Raw genomic sequence first — 16,158 nt, 5'->3', positions numbered from 1 at the left:
CTATCATGTGATTGAAGTTTTGTACAAGTGTACAAAAAAATCAAGCATGTGAACCTTTATTTTAGAGTAATTAATCACAGATAAAAATCTGAACTATTACTATTGTCTTTTGGGTAACTATTTTCTTCCAAAAATGTGATGAGTAGATTGAAACCAATCTCATGTTCAATTTATGAAGTTAGAACCAGCTGCTTTTAGCATGGCTTAGCATAAAGACTGTTTGTTTAAATGTCAAACAATACATTAAAGCAGCTTATACCCACTACTAGTAGAAGTAGTGATAAGTGGTGCTGATCAATAAACCTTTCTTTGTATTGGCTGCTTTATATTCATCCTGACCTTCTGCAGACCCTGCCTGCACAAACTTTAATCAAAACATTCAGGTCTGAAATACAAAAATTACCCTAACCGCACCCCTGGCATACCCACTACTTCAGTTACAAGCACACCGCTGGCTGTCAGTAAGTGGATAAACCATCCAATGTGGCAGCTTTGATGAACTCAACCCCTAAACATATTGGAGGCTTAAAGCTGAACTGAACACGCACTCAGTCACTTTTGGCTCATTGTTTTGTTTTGCTTTGTTTCGCCAAAAGAGTGCAGCAACTCTCAGCTTACACACTTGCAAACCAGTCATACGCCAGCGTGAAATAGCAGGGAGACGACCTAAATGAGGGCCATGTGAAGAAGGTCAAATATGTAGCACAACATGCATACATCTCTCAGGATCCTTTTTTCTTTTACAGTAATAGCTCTTTTTCTACTATCAGCCTATGGGACAGCCGTTTCAGTTTTCCTTTTCTATTTTCTCTGGCTAAATCCTGAAGGGTCTGTTGGTTGACAAATGCCATTCGCTCCCACTCTGAGGGGAAGGCTGCACGTTTGGAGCCCCTGCAGAATGTGTCTATCCAGCACAAATCGTCTATTAGGAAAACAGTTGCTGTAGGGTGCACCACAAGCATCCGGGCAATTCTCTGGGTTGTCAAAATGGTCCCTCTCGCTTTCTCTGTCCCCCTATTTTCTCCCCCTTTCTTTCCCTTCCCTCACCCCACTCTCGTCTCAGAGAGCAGTAGCAGATGGGGAGACCAGTGTCAGCATTTCCAGTTGGATCAGCTGACGGATATGCATACCCTGTTTCCTTTCCTGTCGATGAGTGTGTGTGTGTGTGTGTGTGTGCATGTGTGGGAGAAAGGTGAAGGGAATAGCATGCATACAGCAACGTTGACAAAGCATCTCTGTTTTCATGATGAGGCCACCAGAACAGGATGGGAGAAAAAGGAGGAGTGCAGAGGGTCAACGTAGAGCAACCACAGGGGTTCCATCCCTTTCTTTATCCAAATAAATGGGTCATTATTTGGTTAGATTTTGCCCTGTTCATCTCCTATGGAAGGACCTATTTTAAGTGGCTTAGTATGCTTTAAAGAAGCATGCACTATAAATCTTATTTCAGGGAGAACACTGCATTTTGAAAATCCTTCTGCAGTAGTAGGGGTTCCCCACTAAGGGTCTTTAAGAGTTATACAGTTAGGGAACCTCTCTGGTGAAATAATTGAAGTGAAGGAAGAAATACAGAAGAACAAAAAAGAAGGTAAAAAACGCATCAATTGTAAGGTATATTTGGTGATAAAAGAACATTTAAAAATCACTTGCAGAGGGGAAGAAACAGAGCGAGAAGGAATGCAAGGAGAAAGACAGGGCCGGAAAGGAACGTCAAAAAAGGACGAAATTGAGGAAAGAGAGAGGAGTAACAGATGAGAGAATGTGTCCCAGATCCAGGGTGTGTACACATTGATCTCTGTGTATGTGCGTGTGTTTGTGTGTACGTGTGTTTGCTAAAGTGGTTTGTGTTGCAGGGATCTTGGCTGCTGTCAGGCTAGGGGACTCCCAGAGGAAGCCAGTCCTTGTTCAGTTTACAGTGAATGATTCCCTTCCTGCCCTGCACAGCCCTGCAGGCCAATGGCCAACCAGGTTTGTGTGTGTGTGTGTGTGTGTGTGTGTGTGTGTGTGTGTTGGTGTGTGTGTGTGTGTGTGTGTGTGTTGTGTGTGTGTGTGTGTGTGTGTGTGTGTGTGGTGTGTGTGTGTGTGTGTGTGTTGTGTGTGTTTGTGTGTGTGTGTGGTGTGTGTGTGGTGTGTGTGTGTGTGTGTGTGTGTGTGTGTGTGGTGTTGTTATATGGCCTGGTGGAAAAAGGAGAGAGTAAATGAGAGGTATCAGGTTATTTTGTAGACTAAATACTTTTGGAAAGAGGACAGATTGCTTTTTTGGCTTGTTTTTATTTTGTCACTCATGAGTTGCTTCCTTTTTTTTACCAATTCATTAAAGTTGAAGAAAGTAGGAAACTAAGTGTATTATTAAAGAATGATATTAAAAGCTCATAATACAGTAGACAAGTTATGGGATTTCTTTTGGGACCATTTACTCAACTAACATTATCAAGGCTTCCCTGTAAAAATATATCATTACTGTATTATTGTACTCCCATTGTGTTATTTAATATTTATTGCCTGTACAGCACTTTGGTCAACTGAAGGTTGTTTTAAATGTGCTATATAAATAAATAAAGATTGAGATTGAGATTACAAGTCCTTAAAGTACATCTTTACCTGAGTAAAGGGGACTGGAGACATATTATTTTTATATACAAAAATATGAAAGAAAAAATTGTCATTACGCAAAGCGGCACCACAGAGTTTAAGTATTTACAGAAGTATATTATGTAAAGGTGAGTGAAAAAAAGAACATTATTTTCTTCAAAATGTACAAATATAAAATGATGGAATGTACAACAGAGTCATACTGTAATATTTTAGCAACACATTTGCAAGTAGTTGCTGATATTTCACTGACAGCTGATGATGTAAATATCAGTAGATGTCGATATAATGAGCAGGGAAATCAATGTGATATATTTAGAAAAACAAATCAGGGCATGGAAAGAAATATAATCCAGCTCTGATCTGACATTTAAAAACGGTCATCAAAAAGTAGTTTCTCAATTTGGAAAATATAGAATAATTGCTCAATTTGAAAAAGCACTTTGTCACACACTTGGAAAAGTAATAAGCCTACTGTAATGTTCCCCTCCAAACAGTTTAAATCCCACAACAATATGGAACTTGTTGGAGCAAAGAATCCGCTCCAGTCTTCCCAAACAACTTAAACCACATTTCAGTGTTTCCTCCAGGATCTTTATCCTGGCACAGCGGCCTCTCAAACAGCGTTTCAGGCCATGTTCTGTCTCAGCCGTTACACATTAAGTGTGGATTAGATGAATAATGCCATTGCTTCCAAAAATGTGGTGAAAATACTTGATGGGGGTGAATTTAACGCATTGTTTTTGTTGAATTAAAATGACTTTTTGTCGTAGAAACATACATTCAGCAAAGAAAGGTTTCAAAAAATAACTTACTTAACTTATTTATGAAAGATCAACTATGCATGCAGATTTTCTTTTCACCTATAATAATGTAACATTTCTTAATAATTCATTTTCAGATGTTTTCATTGAAAGTGTACATGTTAATTTATAAACTATACAGTACCTACAGCTGGATAAACACCTGCTATTGGCAGCATCTATGTGTGTTTTTTTTTAGATAAACTCTTTTTCCATTCATGATTTAGTTTTACTAGGATGTAGCCAGACCCATGTGTGTAAAGATAATAAACCTAATAGCTCTCTCTCTGCCAGCCTTTGCGAAACACCACTGAACCTCAAGCAATGCTACCATCTTGTGGCCAAACATGATAATTTCTAGTGTTTGTGTCGTGAGGTGGACTGTGTCTCTGGTAAACACCTGTAATAGTTACATTTGTTAATAAAAACACAGATGTTCACATGTAATGCCAGAAACAGAGACACACAAGCTTATTAGCAACAGGTGTATTGGACAAAGCATACAACATGTTCTTTTAAAGATATTTCTGTACACTTTTATTCACTTGTCTACCTTCTAAGCAGAAAATCTATCCTAGTTACATACATACTATTTATTTTATGCATTATCATGTATTTTCCTTATTTAAGTTCATTTAATACAATATGTATTACTTTGTAAAAGGTAATCACATAACCTTTTGCTACGTCACTATGTATATTTCAAAAATGTTTGTTACGATGCTCAGCAAAATTAAATTGTATTAGCAATATAATTTATAAATAAATATTCACATGAGTAATTTTACCTAGTATAACGTCACAGTATTATGGGTATATAGAAAGGTGCTTGCGTAAATAATGGTTCGACTGTATAGATGAGCTATTTTGCTCAGTGAAAAGAAACAATGTGACTTTTCTAGTCCATAACAGAATGGACAATATTTGGTCCCTTTCTGCCTTATACAATATAACATTCTTCTTTTTGTGCCACTTTTTCAGGAACATACAACTCAAAAATAACTCTGCTGATAACTGAAACAGCCTTGTAAATGTTCCCTCTGTGGGACGGATACAGATTTTCAGATTTTGAAGACTTGTATGCGATGTTGGCATGGCTAACCCTTTCATTAACATAATAGGGGCTTTTCATATGACCTGTTACAATTGCTGACTTTCCAAATAGTACATAAGTTATTACAAAAGCTGTCATAAAACAGGCTTGAGCAATATACAATTGGTTACTATTAGGACTTTCAGTCATTCAAAAGTCAGCAAACATCCACTCTACTGAATATTTATAATACCATTATTTGTTTTCCTCAGTTTGAAGTCAACGCCAGATGGTCGGCTCTTTTATGTTTACTGCCATGTTGGTTTACTTCGTACCAGACGTGATCCATTGTAAAACTATTTCTGTGTAAAAGCAGCCCGTTGCTATCTTCCCGCAGTGGTATTTCATACCGAGGTTCAAAGTGAACACACATTTATCACGGCTGACATGCACTGATTTAGCACACATTTGGGAGAGAGGGTGTATGTTCTTATAGGCAGAAATTATTCTGGATATATATACAGCTCATATCGCTGCAATGTAAAAAAAATAAAAAGTATAAGCTCCTTACATGAACTGGAACCTTATATTCCCTGCATAAACAAGAGGAATGAACAAACATGTAGGTTATTAACATGGAAGTAGAGCTTGAACTAACTGTTAAACAGCATTATGTGTTGGCCTCAGGCTTTACTGCTCTATTGTACTGATTTTAAGTGACCTTAAAATGGGATACTTTGCCCAGTGCAAAATGTGTATTTAAAGACTTCAGTGAGCGTGTCTGCGATTCCTGGTGCCGTCTTGCTTTACATGTTACCCGCAGGCCTTGGCAGGAAGAAGATAGCCTTCTGACCCTGGTGGGTGTCCGGTCCTGCTTTAGGTTGGCCGTTCCTCTTCAGCCCGACATACCAGTTGTACTTCTGAGAGCAATATGTGTTGTAGTTGTTTTCTTCATACTTCTCTAGGAAGTAACACTCATCATTCAGTGCTTGCTGAGACAAGCCAATAAAGAGGGGGGAGAAAAGAGAAGAACAGAAGACATTTAGATTTATTACAAGTCTTCTAATTCTTCCTGTAAATTCATATTGAAGGGTGTACAAATATACACCATTTAAACACAGTAAGATATTTTAGGAAAACATAATTGAATGTGCTGAATAATAGAAACCTACATGAAATCTGTATTACTTTAATATCTTATGTTAGTCATCTGTACCAGTAATACATTATTGCTCCCAGTGATTTATATGACCTAAAAAATGCTTTAGTCACCCTGGGATTTTCCAGTGTTTTGCATTTGGGGGAAATAACACACCAAGGTGAGTACAACATTTTCGGTAATTTGTGAGTATAATCTTACACTGACAAGAGTATGTGTTATGATTTGAACACATTGAATTTAAGTGTTCTTTATAACGGTAGTATTTCTTTTGTGACAAACTTCAAAATGTAAAAACTCACTGATCCGTAGAGGTGTCCGTTTTTGTTCATAGCCAGGTACCTTCCTGTAATCTCGCCCTTGATAACCACAACTCCCACGCTCACAGCCTTCAGCCTCAGCACGTCTGCAACACAGAAATATGACAAGTTGAAGATAAACTTACTTTGACACATTGTAACATTTTCATCCTGAAATAAATATTTGCAAAGGGAACACAGGGCCAGTATTCTGAATGTGTACACAGGGTAAATACTTGTGTTTACAGATTCCTGAGTAGCTTAACCAGAAGTACTGCGATTAAATACTTGCTCAAGAGGACTTTACCAGTTAGTGCAGGTCATTTTTAAATCGCGCCTGTATAATCTTCCACTACAAATCGAGTACCGTTACCTTTTCTATTTTGTTAATCATTATATATACAACTATAACAACTTTTAATCATTAGGAAAGATACAACTTTAAACTAAAGGGTTTGAGAGTCATGTACAGAATATGTTCATTTGTATCTGTTCTATAAAGTTAAAGTGAAAAAGCTTTCCTCTATATCTTTTAAGATTGCTCCTGATTGAGACACATCAACCAATCACACATCCAACATAGATGAAAAAGATTCCTGCCTCACCATAGGGGTCGTTTTCCTGCCTGCCACCGCTCACAGATCCATCAGGTAAAATCCTCAGGTGATAGCCTCCGTTCTGGCTGTACAGTCTGGTCAGTGTCCGCTGCTCCTGCTTGGACAGGTCTAGAGACACAGGTCCGAAAGGCAGCACTGTGACGTTTCCCTCAGACATCATTAAGAGATTCTGAGGTTTGGACGAAGCAGAGTGGTGTCCCTGAGTCTGCAACGACACAGAAGATCCATCAACCTCACTGTTCATGTTACCTGAACTCGCTCTGAGACAGGAGAGAAAACAAGAGGAGTACAACGCCGCCTTCATGATGTGACTACGGGAAATGCTTGCCTCTCTCTACCACTTTCTCCCTCTACCACTTTCTCCCTCTATCTGTGTCTGTTTCTCTCTGCCAACCTTATAAGGCACTCTTTTTTTTCATGAAGTGATGAGATCTGGATGCATGCCAGGTAGAACCGCTACATGTTCGAACATGTTTCCTGACTGAACATCACTTCGTTTTTTTTTTTTTGTAAAATCATTTCCAGATGGCAGTGATGTAACTTTCAACTAATATCAGTGCAAGGCCAGACAACAAACAAATGACACGTGGACACAGCAAAGTGCAGGAAAATGTTCCAGTAACTTTTACTACCTGCTGGAGATGTTGCAAGTGCCAGCAATAGTGTATCAAGGATATGCAAGTAAACACAATAGCTACTTTCCTTCTACAAATCTTCAGTAGTCAAATATTTGAGATATTTCCACTTGAGGAACAGGAATCCAGCCAGCCTTGCCTGTCTGCCTTCTCAAAAGCTTATCCAAAAAACAATCAAGCCGTTTTTAAACCGCACTATTAGTGTTATCTCAATTCCTGAAGGGTTGAGATCCCAGAGCAGCAGGGGCTGTCATAATGTATTGTCAAATGGAAAACAGGGAAGCAGTGAAGGACACAACTCTGGTCGATGTTATAGTTTGTTGCCAGAGGTAGGGAATAACTGCGATAGAGCCAGGCTAACCCACATCTGGAATGTCTGAGACAGGCATGAGGAACAGAGGGAGGAAGAAGAGAGGGAGAGAGGGAGAAGGAAAGTGAAAAGACAGAGCAGTGTAAAGCCACAAGAGGAATGTGAGGCCTACCCACTCACAGGCAGGACCCGAGAAGAAAGTCATGTTATGGGATATGAGAAGTTAGTTTGTGTCCACAGGGACCTTCGGACAGAGCTGCTGGTGGGAATGACGTCAAACGTTCAACCGGTGACCGAGTCAGTGTGCGGACACGTGGGAGGATAGATTGAACCTGTGTGTGTGTTTGAGTTGGGGGAAGATTGCTCTACTTTAACCTAACGACCACCCCCTCAAACTAAGAACTGCTGCGAATGAAATGTTGTTGTTTAATGAATAGTGCCATTAAATGTCATGTTTATGGATGCTGAACAACTGCAACCTTTGAAACCTTAAAGTGTCAGTTCACCCCAAAATAAAAAATACTTAGTTTTCCCTACCTGTAATGGTGCCTAAATTGCATGAAATAACATTTGAAAAGCTCATCAGCTATTTATTTTTTGCACTAATCATGATCAATATAATCCACACAGACCATATTGTTAAGAGTTATATGTAGGAACTTCTTTAAAAAAAAAAACTAACTCCACCTGCCAAGCGTTTGATTGTGCTGAAGGAAGCCTGCATCTGCTCCTGGATGAGAGTCTCTCCGTAGCTTACCTGAGCTAGCTAACGTAGGAGGATGTACTTTGTGAGTAGATGCTTCCTTTTGAGCACTGATTTGATTTGCGGGTATAGTTTGGTTGGTAGAAAGAAAGTAGTTCCTACATTAAACTATTCACAACATGGCCTGTTGATTATCTTGAGTAAACAGTTCAGGATTTATGGAAAGATATATTGCCATTGATGTTTCCAAAGGGGTTTTTGTACAACTATGAGCACCACATGCGAAGGGCCATATGGCTCTGTTATATTCAAGAGAAGGCAAACATCTTTCTCTGTCGATATATTCAGCACTCGGCAACTCACAAAACAATCTAGATAGCACCACAGTTAAGAGAGGAAATATGTATTTTCTTATGAGGAAAACCCTTATCATGCACAAACTTATACAAAAAGTAGAATTAGTACCAACTTGCTTTCCTTTTTAAATCAAATATCAATATGTATAATAGGATAAGCAGAGATGATAGCCAGCCAACCAGATTTCCACACATACCAAAACTCTTTTAATCCAATGAGTGAGTCTCTTACTTGTGAGAAAGTCCTGTTACAGTGTCCCTGATGAGCCAGCATGTCCTTTTCTTTTCCTCTTTTTCTTATTGCCTTTTGTGCCAAACGTTCTTCCTCTTCCTTCCCCCAGAGAAGTGGCTACAGAGGATTAAGAATGTATGCCTGTACTTGTACCCTCTCCCTCTCCTCAACTCACCACCCATTTTGCAACGTCAGAGGACATATTTTAACAGTCCAACGTCAGGACTAAAATTACCGCTCAAGAACAGAGAGAGAACGAGACAGAGTGACGCAAGTGTCCGGGCCATGGGACCCAACCAGAGCCTGGAAATGATCAGGCCCATAATAACTGACTGAGCATTGATACATTCTCTTATAGCAGATTCCTTCTGGAGACACCGTTGGGCAAAACAATATAAACATTTATAAAACACAAAGAGGATGACTTCACTTTCCGGAAGAAGTCGTACAGAGTGCCAGTACCTCTGCTGTCTCTGCTTACATGTAGTGCTGACAGTATAGAGGATAGGTAGGTCACATTACACGATGACACTTGCTTCACATTCCTGCAATGTCAAAATGTGTAGTCATCAAAAATAAAAATATACTAAATTATAAATAATCCCTAAATTCATGCTGGTGAGGTAAGAGGCATGAGATATAAGGGAAAGATGGTGTTTGACTTCAGATTAAATACTTCCTAAATTAAGACAGAATCGTTTTTTTTTCTTGGATTCATTTTTTTGTAACTGGGGCCCAAACAGAAGTGCCAACCTCTCCTAATAAGAAAAAAACGGAGATAGTGGCTATAATGTACACAAAGAAATAATTAAAACCTATTATTGGGACAGAATCACTTTTACTCTTATGGAAGACAAGTAATGGTAGTGATTTATATTTCAGAATTCTGCATGGCACGGCAAAAGCTTTGTCCTTGAAGTCCTGTCATCTAAATTGTGCTAACTTTCAAAGTGAATGCACTCAGTTAAAAAAATATACATTTATATTAGTACTGTGGGGTGTTGGCATTTCTTGAAAAAAAAAGAGAAGGAAATGGATTCTTAGGGAAACAACTATCTCAGTATCTATTTTTGCACACTCCCTTACCGTCTGGCATTTGCTTGACAATTAACAGCAGTGGCTCTGGGAATTATTCATAGTGGTTGCTTCGCCTCTATCTCAAATGGATACTTCAAGCTCTTCTCTCTGTATAATTCATTCCATACAGTACATCTGCATTTTAAAACAGCTCATAGTTTCTAAGTTGTAAGATGCGTAAGACTTACAATGTGCAGGAATTATAGAGTGACTTTACTGCCAAAAAGAAATGCTTGACCTACTTTCTCTCACCTGTTTAGCTACGAGCTTCTTAGGCTTTTTTGAAATAGCTGCAATACCTCTAAATACCAGGAGATGGCAGAATAAGTCAACTATCACAATACACAAATCTGTTTAAAGTTCCCTTTGCACAATATGTAACAACATCACTCTATTGTTATTTGAATTGTGAAACACCCCCACAACTTGTAAGTGAAAAAACACTTAAAGTTTGCTGTATACACATACACTGACACTTTGGTTCTAATAATCATAACATGTAGACATTGGTTTTTCTCTGCACGATGGTGACATAGCATCACATTATCTAAATGATACTTGAAACATGTTAGCTGTTGAATGTGCAGCATGTGTGGAGGTGTGTTTGGATATTTTCTTTCCTGCATGGCCCCAAGTCACCAATATGCCACAGAGAGATATCACTGTGCTTTGCAGTTATCTTTATTGGACTCAACCAAGTTGAAATGAGGGGAGGGGTTATATGGTCTGATGTGATACTTTTACTTTATTCCTTATTTTTATTTTGGGTTGTTCTGTCATTCCGTTTTAGTTGTATTTCATGAAGTAACATACAATTAGTAAATATTCGAAGTACTTAATATTGTAAAGCTGTAAATGTTCCTTAAACTATTAATATGCACCACTTCTGTTTCACATACAATGGCTAGAGAACGCCTGTCATATGTTTGAGGTGGACTTCATGTCTCTGTATGACTTTAACTCTTCACTAAAGTCAGATGTCTGAAAAGTAACCTTGGAGTGATACAGCTCTTTATTTTTTTTATCATGTGTACCTCATTGCCACAGGCCAGAATCCTTTAAAAGCAAGAATGTTACCTTGATCTTTGAAACCATGTTGTTGCGGAAAACATTGTCAGTATGATTGCATATCATTACTTAGCCTGGGTATACAATAGTAAGAGTCCTTCATCACCTTCATGAGACAAATACATTAAAAAAACACACATGGTGATACTTACCGCTTCGACCTATAATAACTAATAATGCTTATTACAATACACATAATCAAATGTGAAGCTTTTTATATTAACCAGAATCAGCTTCACTTGCCAAGTCAGTTGGACACACAAGGAATTTAATTTGGGTTTCTGTGGATCTCAACATGCACTTATTCTCCAGTGTGCAGTGCACTCTGTATATCTGGAAACAAATTGCTTCTGCAATGACTGTACTTATTATAGTAGCAGTGTCCTGTTTTTATCAACGCCAATTTACTCTGGCCGTCTTTGGGCAGAAGGACATCCTCTGACTCACTGCAGAGGAAGCACTTCTGGCTGAGAATTTGACACAAGTGGGACTCTGACCTCACTTTCATCCTGTGGGAGGAAAAGGGGGGAGTAATGAAATACTGGATGTGAGCGATGTAGAAGTATAGGTGAATGAAACGAAAATATGAGGAGGACATAATGTTGGCTTGAGTATACTTTTAACACACACAGAATATAGCGTTATATATAGTAAATGTGAGATGGTTTTATAATGTGGGCATTTCCCCTAACTTTAAGGTGACTTAAATTGAAGGATATCAACGTTTTGATGGGCTTAAGAACTGGGCTTGTCAACTGTAATTTGCTTCATGGTTCTAAAGAGGAAATGAAAATGTGCAAACATATTTTTAGCTGCCATAATTTGGTTATTGTTCTCTGAACAGGAAGCTCCCTGGGGAGAAGTTGATGCAGAGGATATCATTTAAAAAAGGACAAGAACAATCTAATTAACAGCATCTTAATGGCCATAAAGCATGTTAACAGAGTTATTGATTAAAGACACACCATCTTGAAATTCATTCAGCGATACTGAATGGAAATTCTTTTTTTAATCAAGTCATTGTCATAGAACTAAACCTCTTGAGAAGTCTATTTGTGAACATTAGATTACCCTATTATCATGATTTCCCGTAATGTAGATCCACTACAGTAAATGACCTCATAGAGAGACTAATTGTGAGTGATGGCTAAACATATGACATGTTATTTAAAGCATCGATAAAAAATGTATTTGTAGAAAATATGGCTTATGACATTTATTTTAAATACATAAATTACAACAGGTTATGTTATTTCAACATGGCAAGGGGACATTTCTATTCCGTTTTAAAATGAATGATTATAAAGTTGTGGGCTTAACTGATTGATTCATTTATTTTTTTGCTATTCTTTAAAATGTACCATTGAGTTTGGAGGATCAATTGTCACTTTCTGATAGTGGGTATATTCTTTTACAATACATGACTATGAACTGGTTCATTCTGGCTTTTGATCTAGCTTCCAGGCATCTTCATTGAAAACAACAACAGGTGGACCATGACTTCTTGTAAATGGCTATCAGTCTGTGTACACCACACAGTGACAGATGGAGAAATGCATCAGGCATGCTGTGCTTTGGCAGGAAGTAGCACATGAGCTGTTAACACAATAATCACAAACACACACTGTACATGTGTCAATAACATGTAAGTTAAAAACAAAACAAAAAAGGTGCCATATTTTGTAAAGTAAGGCAGCTGTTGCAGCAACAAGAATATAAAGACAATACAACACGAGTTACTTTTATTGGATTTAGTGGGATTGCAAACTATTTGTCCTAAAAGGTTGCATTAGTCGTTCCTGTAAGTGTTATAACGTTTGTCCTTTAGGAGATATTGACATATAGAGGGGAAATAAGATGATTTAGGCTTTCTTCATCGTTTTTTCTTAATTCAAATATAAACCCTACTTATTTCAAAGTGAAAAAAGTCCATAAATGTTGGACAAACCAAATATGAACATGTTGCAGTGCAGTTTTACGCCAAGAGAGGGCGTCAGAGAGTGACAGCGGCTTTAATCCAAGGCAGATTTTTTGCTGCACAGAAATTCCCCGTTTTGGCTAAAATGACATCAGCGTCTCCTCCCACCAACCAGGCTCCCGGCGCGATGCATGCAAAGATTGTGTATTCATGGGACGATGTACTACTCAAAAGCCTTATTATGACTGTAATTTCTAATTGTGCTGCCATTGACTGTTGATCACCATCTTCAAATGTTAATGGTTATGTTTCGTCCTTTACTGTTGTACGCAGTCCAATTGTCTTCCTTGTTTCACTCAGATCTTCTCAGATTACATTAATTGCTTAACATGTACGCCATCTGCTTGTATGCATCCAAACTAATTGTGTGAGAAGGGCTAACATTGCTAAAGGTTGTGTATGGGGTGCTGATTCTTGTGCTGGTTTTTCAATGGTCTAGGTCAAACATGGCAGGTCAGGTGACCTCCTGAATGCAAACACTTGGCCATTATTATTAATCATGAATTTTCAAATTGCTTAGGACAACCTGAATGCACTTTCCATGTGCATTATATATTTTGTGACACAATAGGCTGCAAAAGATTAATTCCAATTTGTCCTCTAATTTATTTAGGCCCCTGTTGGCTCAGCGGGTAATTTATCATATAACCACCCCTTGTCAGATTCATTGTACCAAGATAATGATTGCATCTGATTTTGATTGCCCCCTTTCATTCTTTGATTGCACATGGCTTAATCATGCCAATGTTATAATTTAGCTTGCACAAAGCACAGTACCTTTAAGTACACACTCACAGAGCTTTGTGGTTATACATGTTTGTAGATGTAATGAAAATATACATACAAACATCGATTAAAACAAAACAAGCGCTTACATGTAGGGCAAAATAAAATTAATATAGTTTCATATTTGGAGAACCCTTTGGAAAAAGAAGATAAACACATTTGAAGAATGCATTGATGGTCTGCAGCAGCCCCAATTATTTCCAGGAACACCGTTTTTAGAAACAGGATCAGAGTGAGCCCTCTTCTCGTTTTTTGTTTCTGTTTTGGAGTAGCAAACCGCACTCCCGCCCCTAAAGGGTCATCTCTTCAATCCGGCTATTTTATTGGCCGCAAGAGGCATCAATCAGGAGATTATCCGTGTCCGGGTAGGTTGATTACGCTCTGCAGCGCTGAGCTGAGCGGGGCTGTGCAGAAAGCAGTGCATTTAAAACCGCCCAGGGAAGACACCGCATTTACGAGGCTAGTTTTGTTTTTTTGCTGTCTCCCTCCCTCCCTCCTCGCCCCGGGTTGACTCTGTCCGGTCCACGATGAGTTGGTCGAGAGGAATGCAGCACTGGTTGACCTGAGCAAGTGCTTTTTTTTGTTCTTTTAACCCCACCGTAACACACTTACTCTGCTACTTTTTATTTCATTTAATTGGATGCCGTGTCGGACTGCTGCTGTTGCTGCCACCCTGAAAGAAATAGGAGGACCCTTGCTTCTTGCAAGTTGACTGTTTGCCTTTGAAGAAGAAAAGCAAGGTTATGTAGGTAGGCATTGCTGTCGGATACATCTCCGCCCCGTTGTTTACATGCTGTAATTGGATTTTCCATCATTTCCAGCAACAGAGGCAGTTGTAGTAGCTCAGGGTTTCATCCCTCCTCCTCCTCCTCTTGTTCTTCCTCCTCCTGTTTGGAGCTTATTGCTGGGTCCAGGTGGTGTCAAGGCTGGTGGTGCTGGAGAAGAAGAAGATGGGACTACCTGCTCTGGAGTTCAGTGACTGCTACCTGGACAGCCCCCAGTTCAGGGAGAGACTCAAGTCCCACGAACTGGAGCTGGACAAGACCAACAAGTTCATCAAGGAGCTGATAAAAGACGGCAAGGCACTGATCCAGGCTCTGAAAAGTAAGTGGAGCTTGACATGTGTGTTTGTAGACTCATCAATGCTCTCCATATTGACACACATCTTCTCTGGTGCATGTGGCTGTGTCAGAACGATCCAAATGCTTTGACAAAGTTGAGATGCCTTTTAGGTGTATGTCTGGGAAAGAGATTGTTCTGGAAGTCTTATCTCAGTTACATTGGCATTACATGAAAAGCTTAGAGTATGTGTGTGTGTGTGTGTGTGTGTGTGTGTTCCTGATAAAGCACAGAAGTTAAGGGGCAAGGCGGGTGAATTTGAGTGAGCTTTGTAGCTGTCAGCACATTTGTTCCCATCAACTTACATCATAAGGCTTTTTAGAGGGACATAGGGGAGTCGGCAGTGTATGTTTTACTCACACTTGTTCTCTGTTAAAGGCTGTGATGTTGTTTAATGTTGGTAAGGGGTTTGACTACCAGAACCTACTATAAAAGAGCTGTTATAATTTATTAGAAGAGGTGACTACAGGTTTGCTTTTTTAGTTTTTTAATGATGTGAATGAAAACCTGTTAAGACATGTAGCCTACAAGCGATGGGAAAAAAGCACTACATTTAAGTTTAGGTACCAGCAATAGAAATCCAAATAGTTATATTTAGGTATAATAAGTGGTTATAAATGGTAACCCTGCTGAAAAAACCAGCTTAGACCAACTTAGCTGGTCAACCAGCCTGACCAGCTAAGAAAAACAGTATAGACCAGCATAGTATGCTGGTATGCTGGGCTGGTCACCATGCTGGAAGCTTACCAGGATTCCAGGTGACCAGCATACATTGTTTAAATACTGGTATGATTATTTAAACCAGAGAACATAAATATATTACAAAGATTCATTGTGTCATGTATTCTGGTATCTACCAAAATAAAGACATTGTAAAGTGTTCATAACAGTATTTTAATTGAATAAATAGCAATAAATAGCTAGTTAATATAATAAAATACACAGTAACCATACAATAATTATACAAATAACAACCAACCTGCAAATCAACCTACACATCAAAATAAATATATGATCTAAAACAGGTGCATTTGATTTAAAATAAATAGAATAAATATAATTCAATATTTAAATGGTAACAAAAACAGTAACACTATGTATGATAAGAAAAAGGCAACAAAGAAAGTGTTTTTTGTTTTTCCTTGTTCATGTCCATAATGTTTCCCGTTGTGTAGCGTCCAGCCTTTCCCAATCTGGCCTGCATCTCTGTCTGTTGAAGCCACTTCTTGAAGCAAACTGAAAAGAAATGTACAGATATAAGTACACTGTAAAAATAAAACTTGACATCTACGTTAACTTGACCGTTAAAGTATGGTAAAATACATTACAAATTACAGTTGGTTGGCATAGACGTTACAGTCAACAATTGCTTATGGTGAATTACAATGCAG

The 16,158-nt window shown here is 38.6% G+C and overlaps 2 protein-coding genes across 4 annotated transcripts in view; one reads left to right on the top strand and one right to left on the bottom strand.

Moving 5' to 3' along the window:
- Window positions 1-3,866: 3,866 nt before the first annotated feature.
- Window positions 3,867-8,843, bottom strand: LOC117490778 (putative fibroblast growth factor 1). 2 transcript variants are annotated; one of them, XM_034140589.1, is made up of 4 exons: window positions 8,740-8,843; window positions 6,492-6,708; window positions 5,890-5,993; window positions 3,867-5,420 (listed from the first exon to the last, which is right to left on the bottom strand). In XM_034140589.1, the coding sequence occupies exons 1-4, from the start codon at window positions 8,779-8,781 to the stop codon at window positions 5,235-5,237; spliced, it is 549 nt and encodes a 182-aa protein (XP_033996480.1). In that variant the 5' UTR covers window positions 8,782-8,843; the 3' UTR covers window positions 3,867-5,234. The 2 variants fall into 2 exon arrangements, with proteins under 2 accessions (XP_033996480.1, XP_033996479.1); XM_034140588.1 differs by lacking the exon at window positions 8,740-8,843 and having other exon boundaries at window positions 6,492-7,011.
- A 5,176-nt stretch (window positions 8,844-14,019) lies between these two features.
- Window positions 14,020-16,158, top strand: part of LOC117490309 (rho GTPase-activating protein 26-like) — a 75,466-nt gene continuing 73,327 nt past the window's right edge. The window contains exons 1-2 of one of the 2 annotated variants that reach the window (XM_034140004.1): window positions 14,020-14,397; window positions 14,563-14,752. In XM_034140004.1, the coding sequence (XP_033995895.1) occupies window positions 14,599-14,752 (154 nt within the window). In that variant the 5' untranslated portion in view covers window positions 14,020-14,397; window positions 14,563-14,598. Of the gene's footprint in view, window positions 14,753-16,158 lie in introns of both variants that reach the window. The other variant, XM_034140003.1, reaches the window with a different exon arrangement.

Source organism: Trematomus bernacchii, unplaced genomic scaffold (assembly GCF_902827165.1).
Source record: "Trematomus bernacchii unplaced genomic scaffold, fTreBer1.1, whole genome shotgun sequence".
Lineage (NCBI taxonomy): Eukaryota > Metazoa > Chordata > Actinopteri > Perciformes > Nototheniidae > Trematomus > Trematomus bernacchii.
Note: the sequence above shows the minus strand (reverse complement) of the source record. Positions and strands in the feature narration are given on the sequence as shown.

What these genes read in the sequence shown, in the direction of transcription:
- LOC117490778 (XM_034140588.1), bottom strand. Translation starts at nt 6,807, where the DNA reads ATGAAGGCGGCGTTGTACTCCTCTTGTTTTCTCTCCTGTCTCAGAGCG. An exon ending in GCAGGAAAACGACCCCTATG is followed by an intron (nt 5,994 to 6,491) that starts GTGAGGCAGGAA and finishes TCTGTGTTGCAG; the next exon opens with ACGTGCTGAGGCTGAAGGCT. An exon ending in ACGGACACCTCTACGGATCA is followed by an intron (nt 5,421 to 5,889) that starts GTGAGTTTTTAC and finishes GGCTTGTCTCAG; the next exon opens with CAAGCACTGAATGATGAGTG.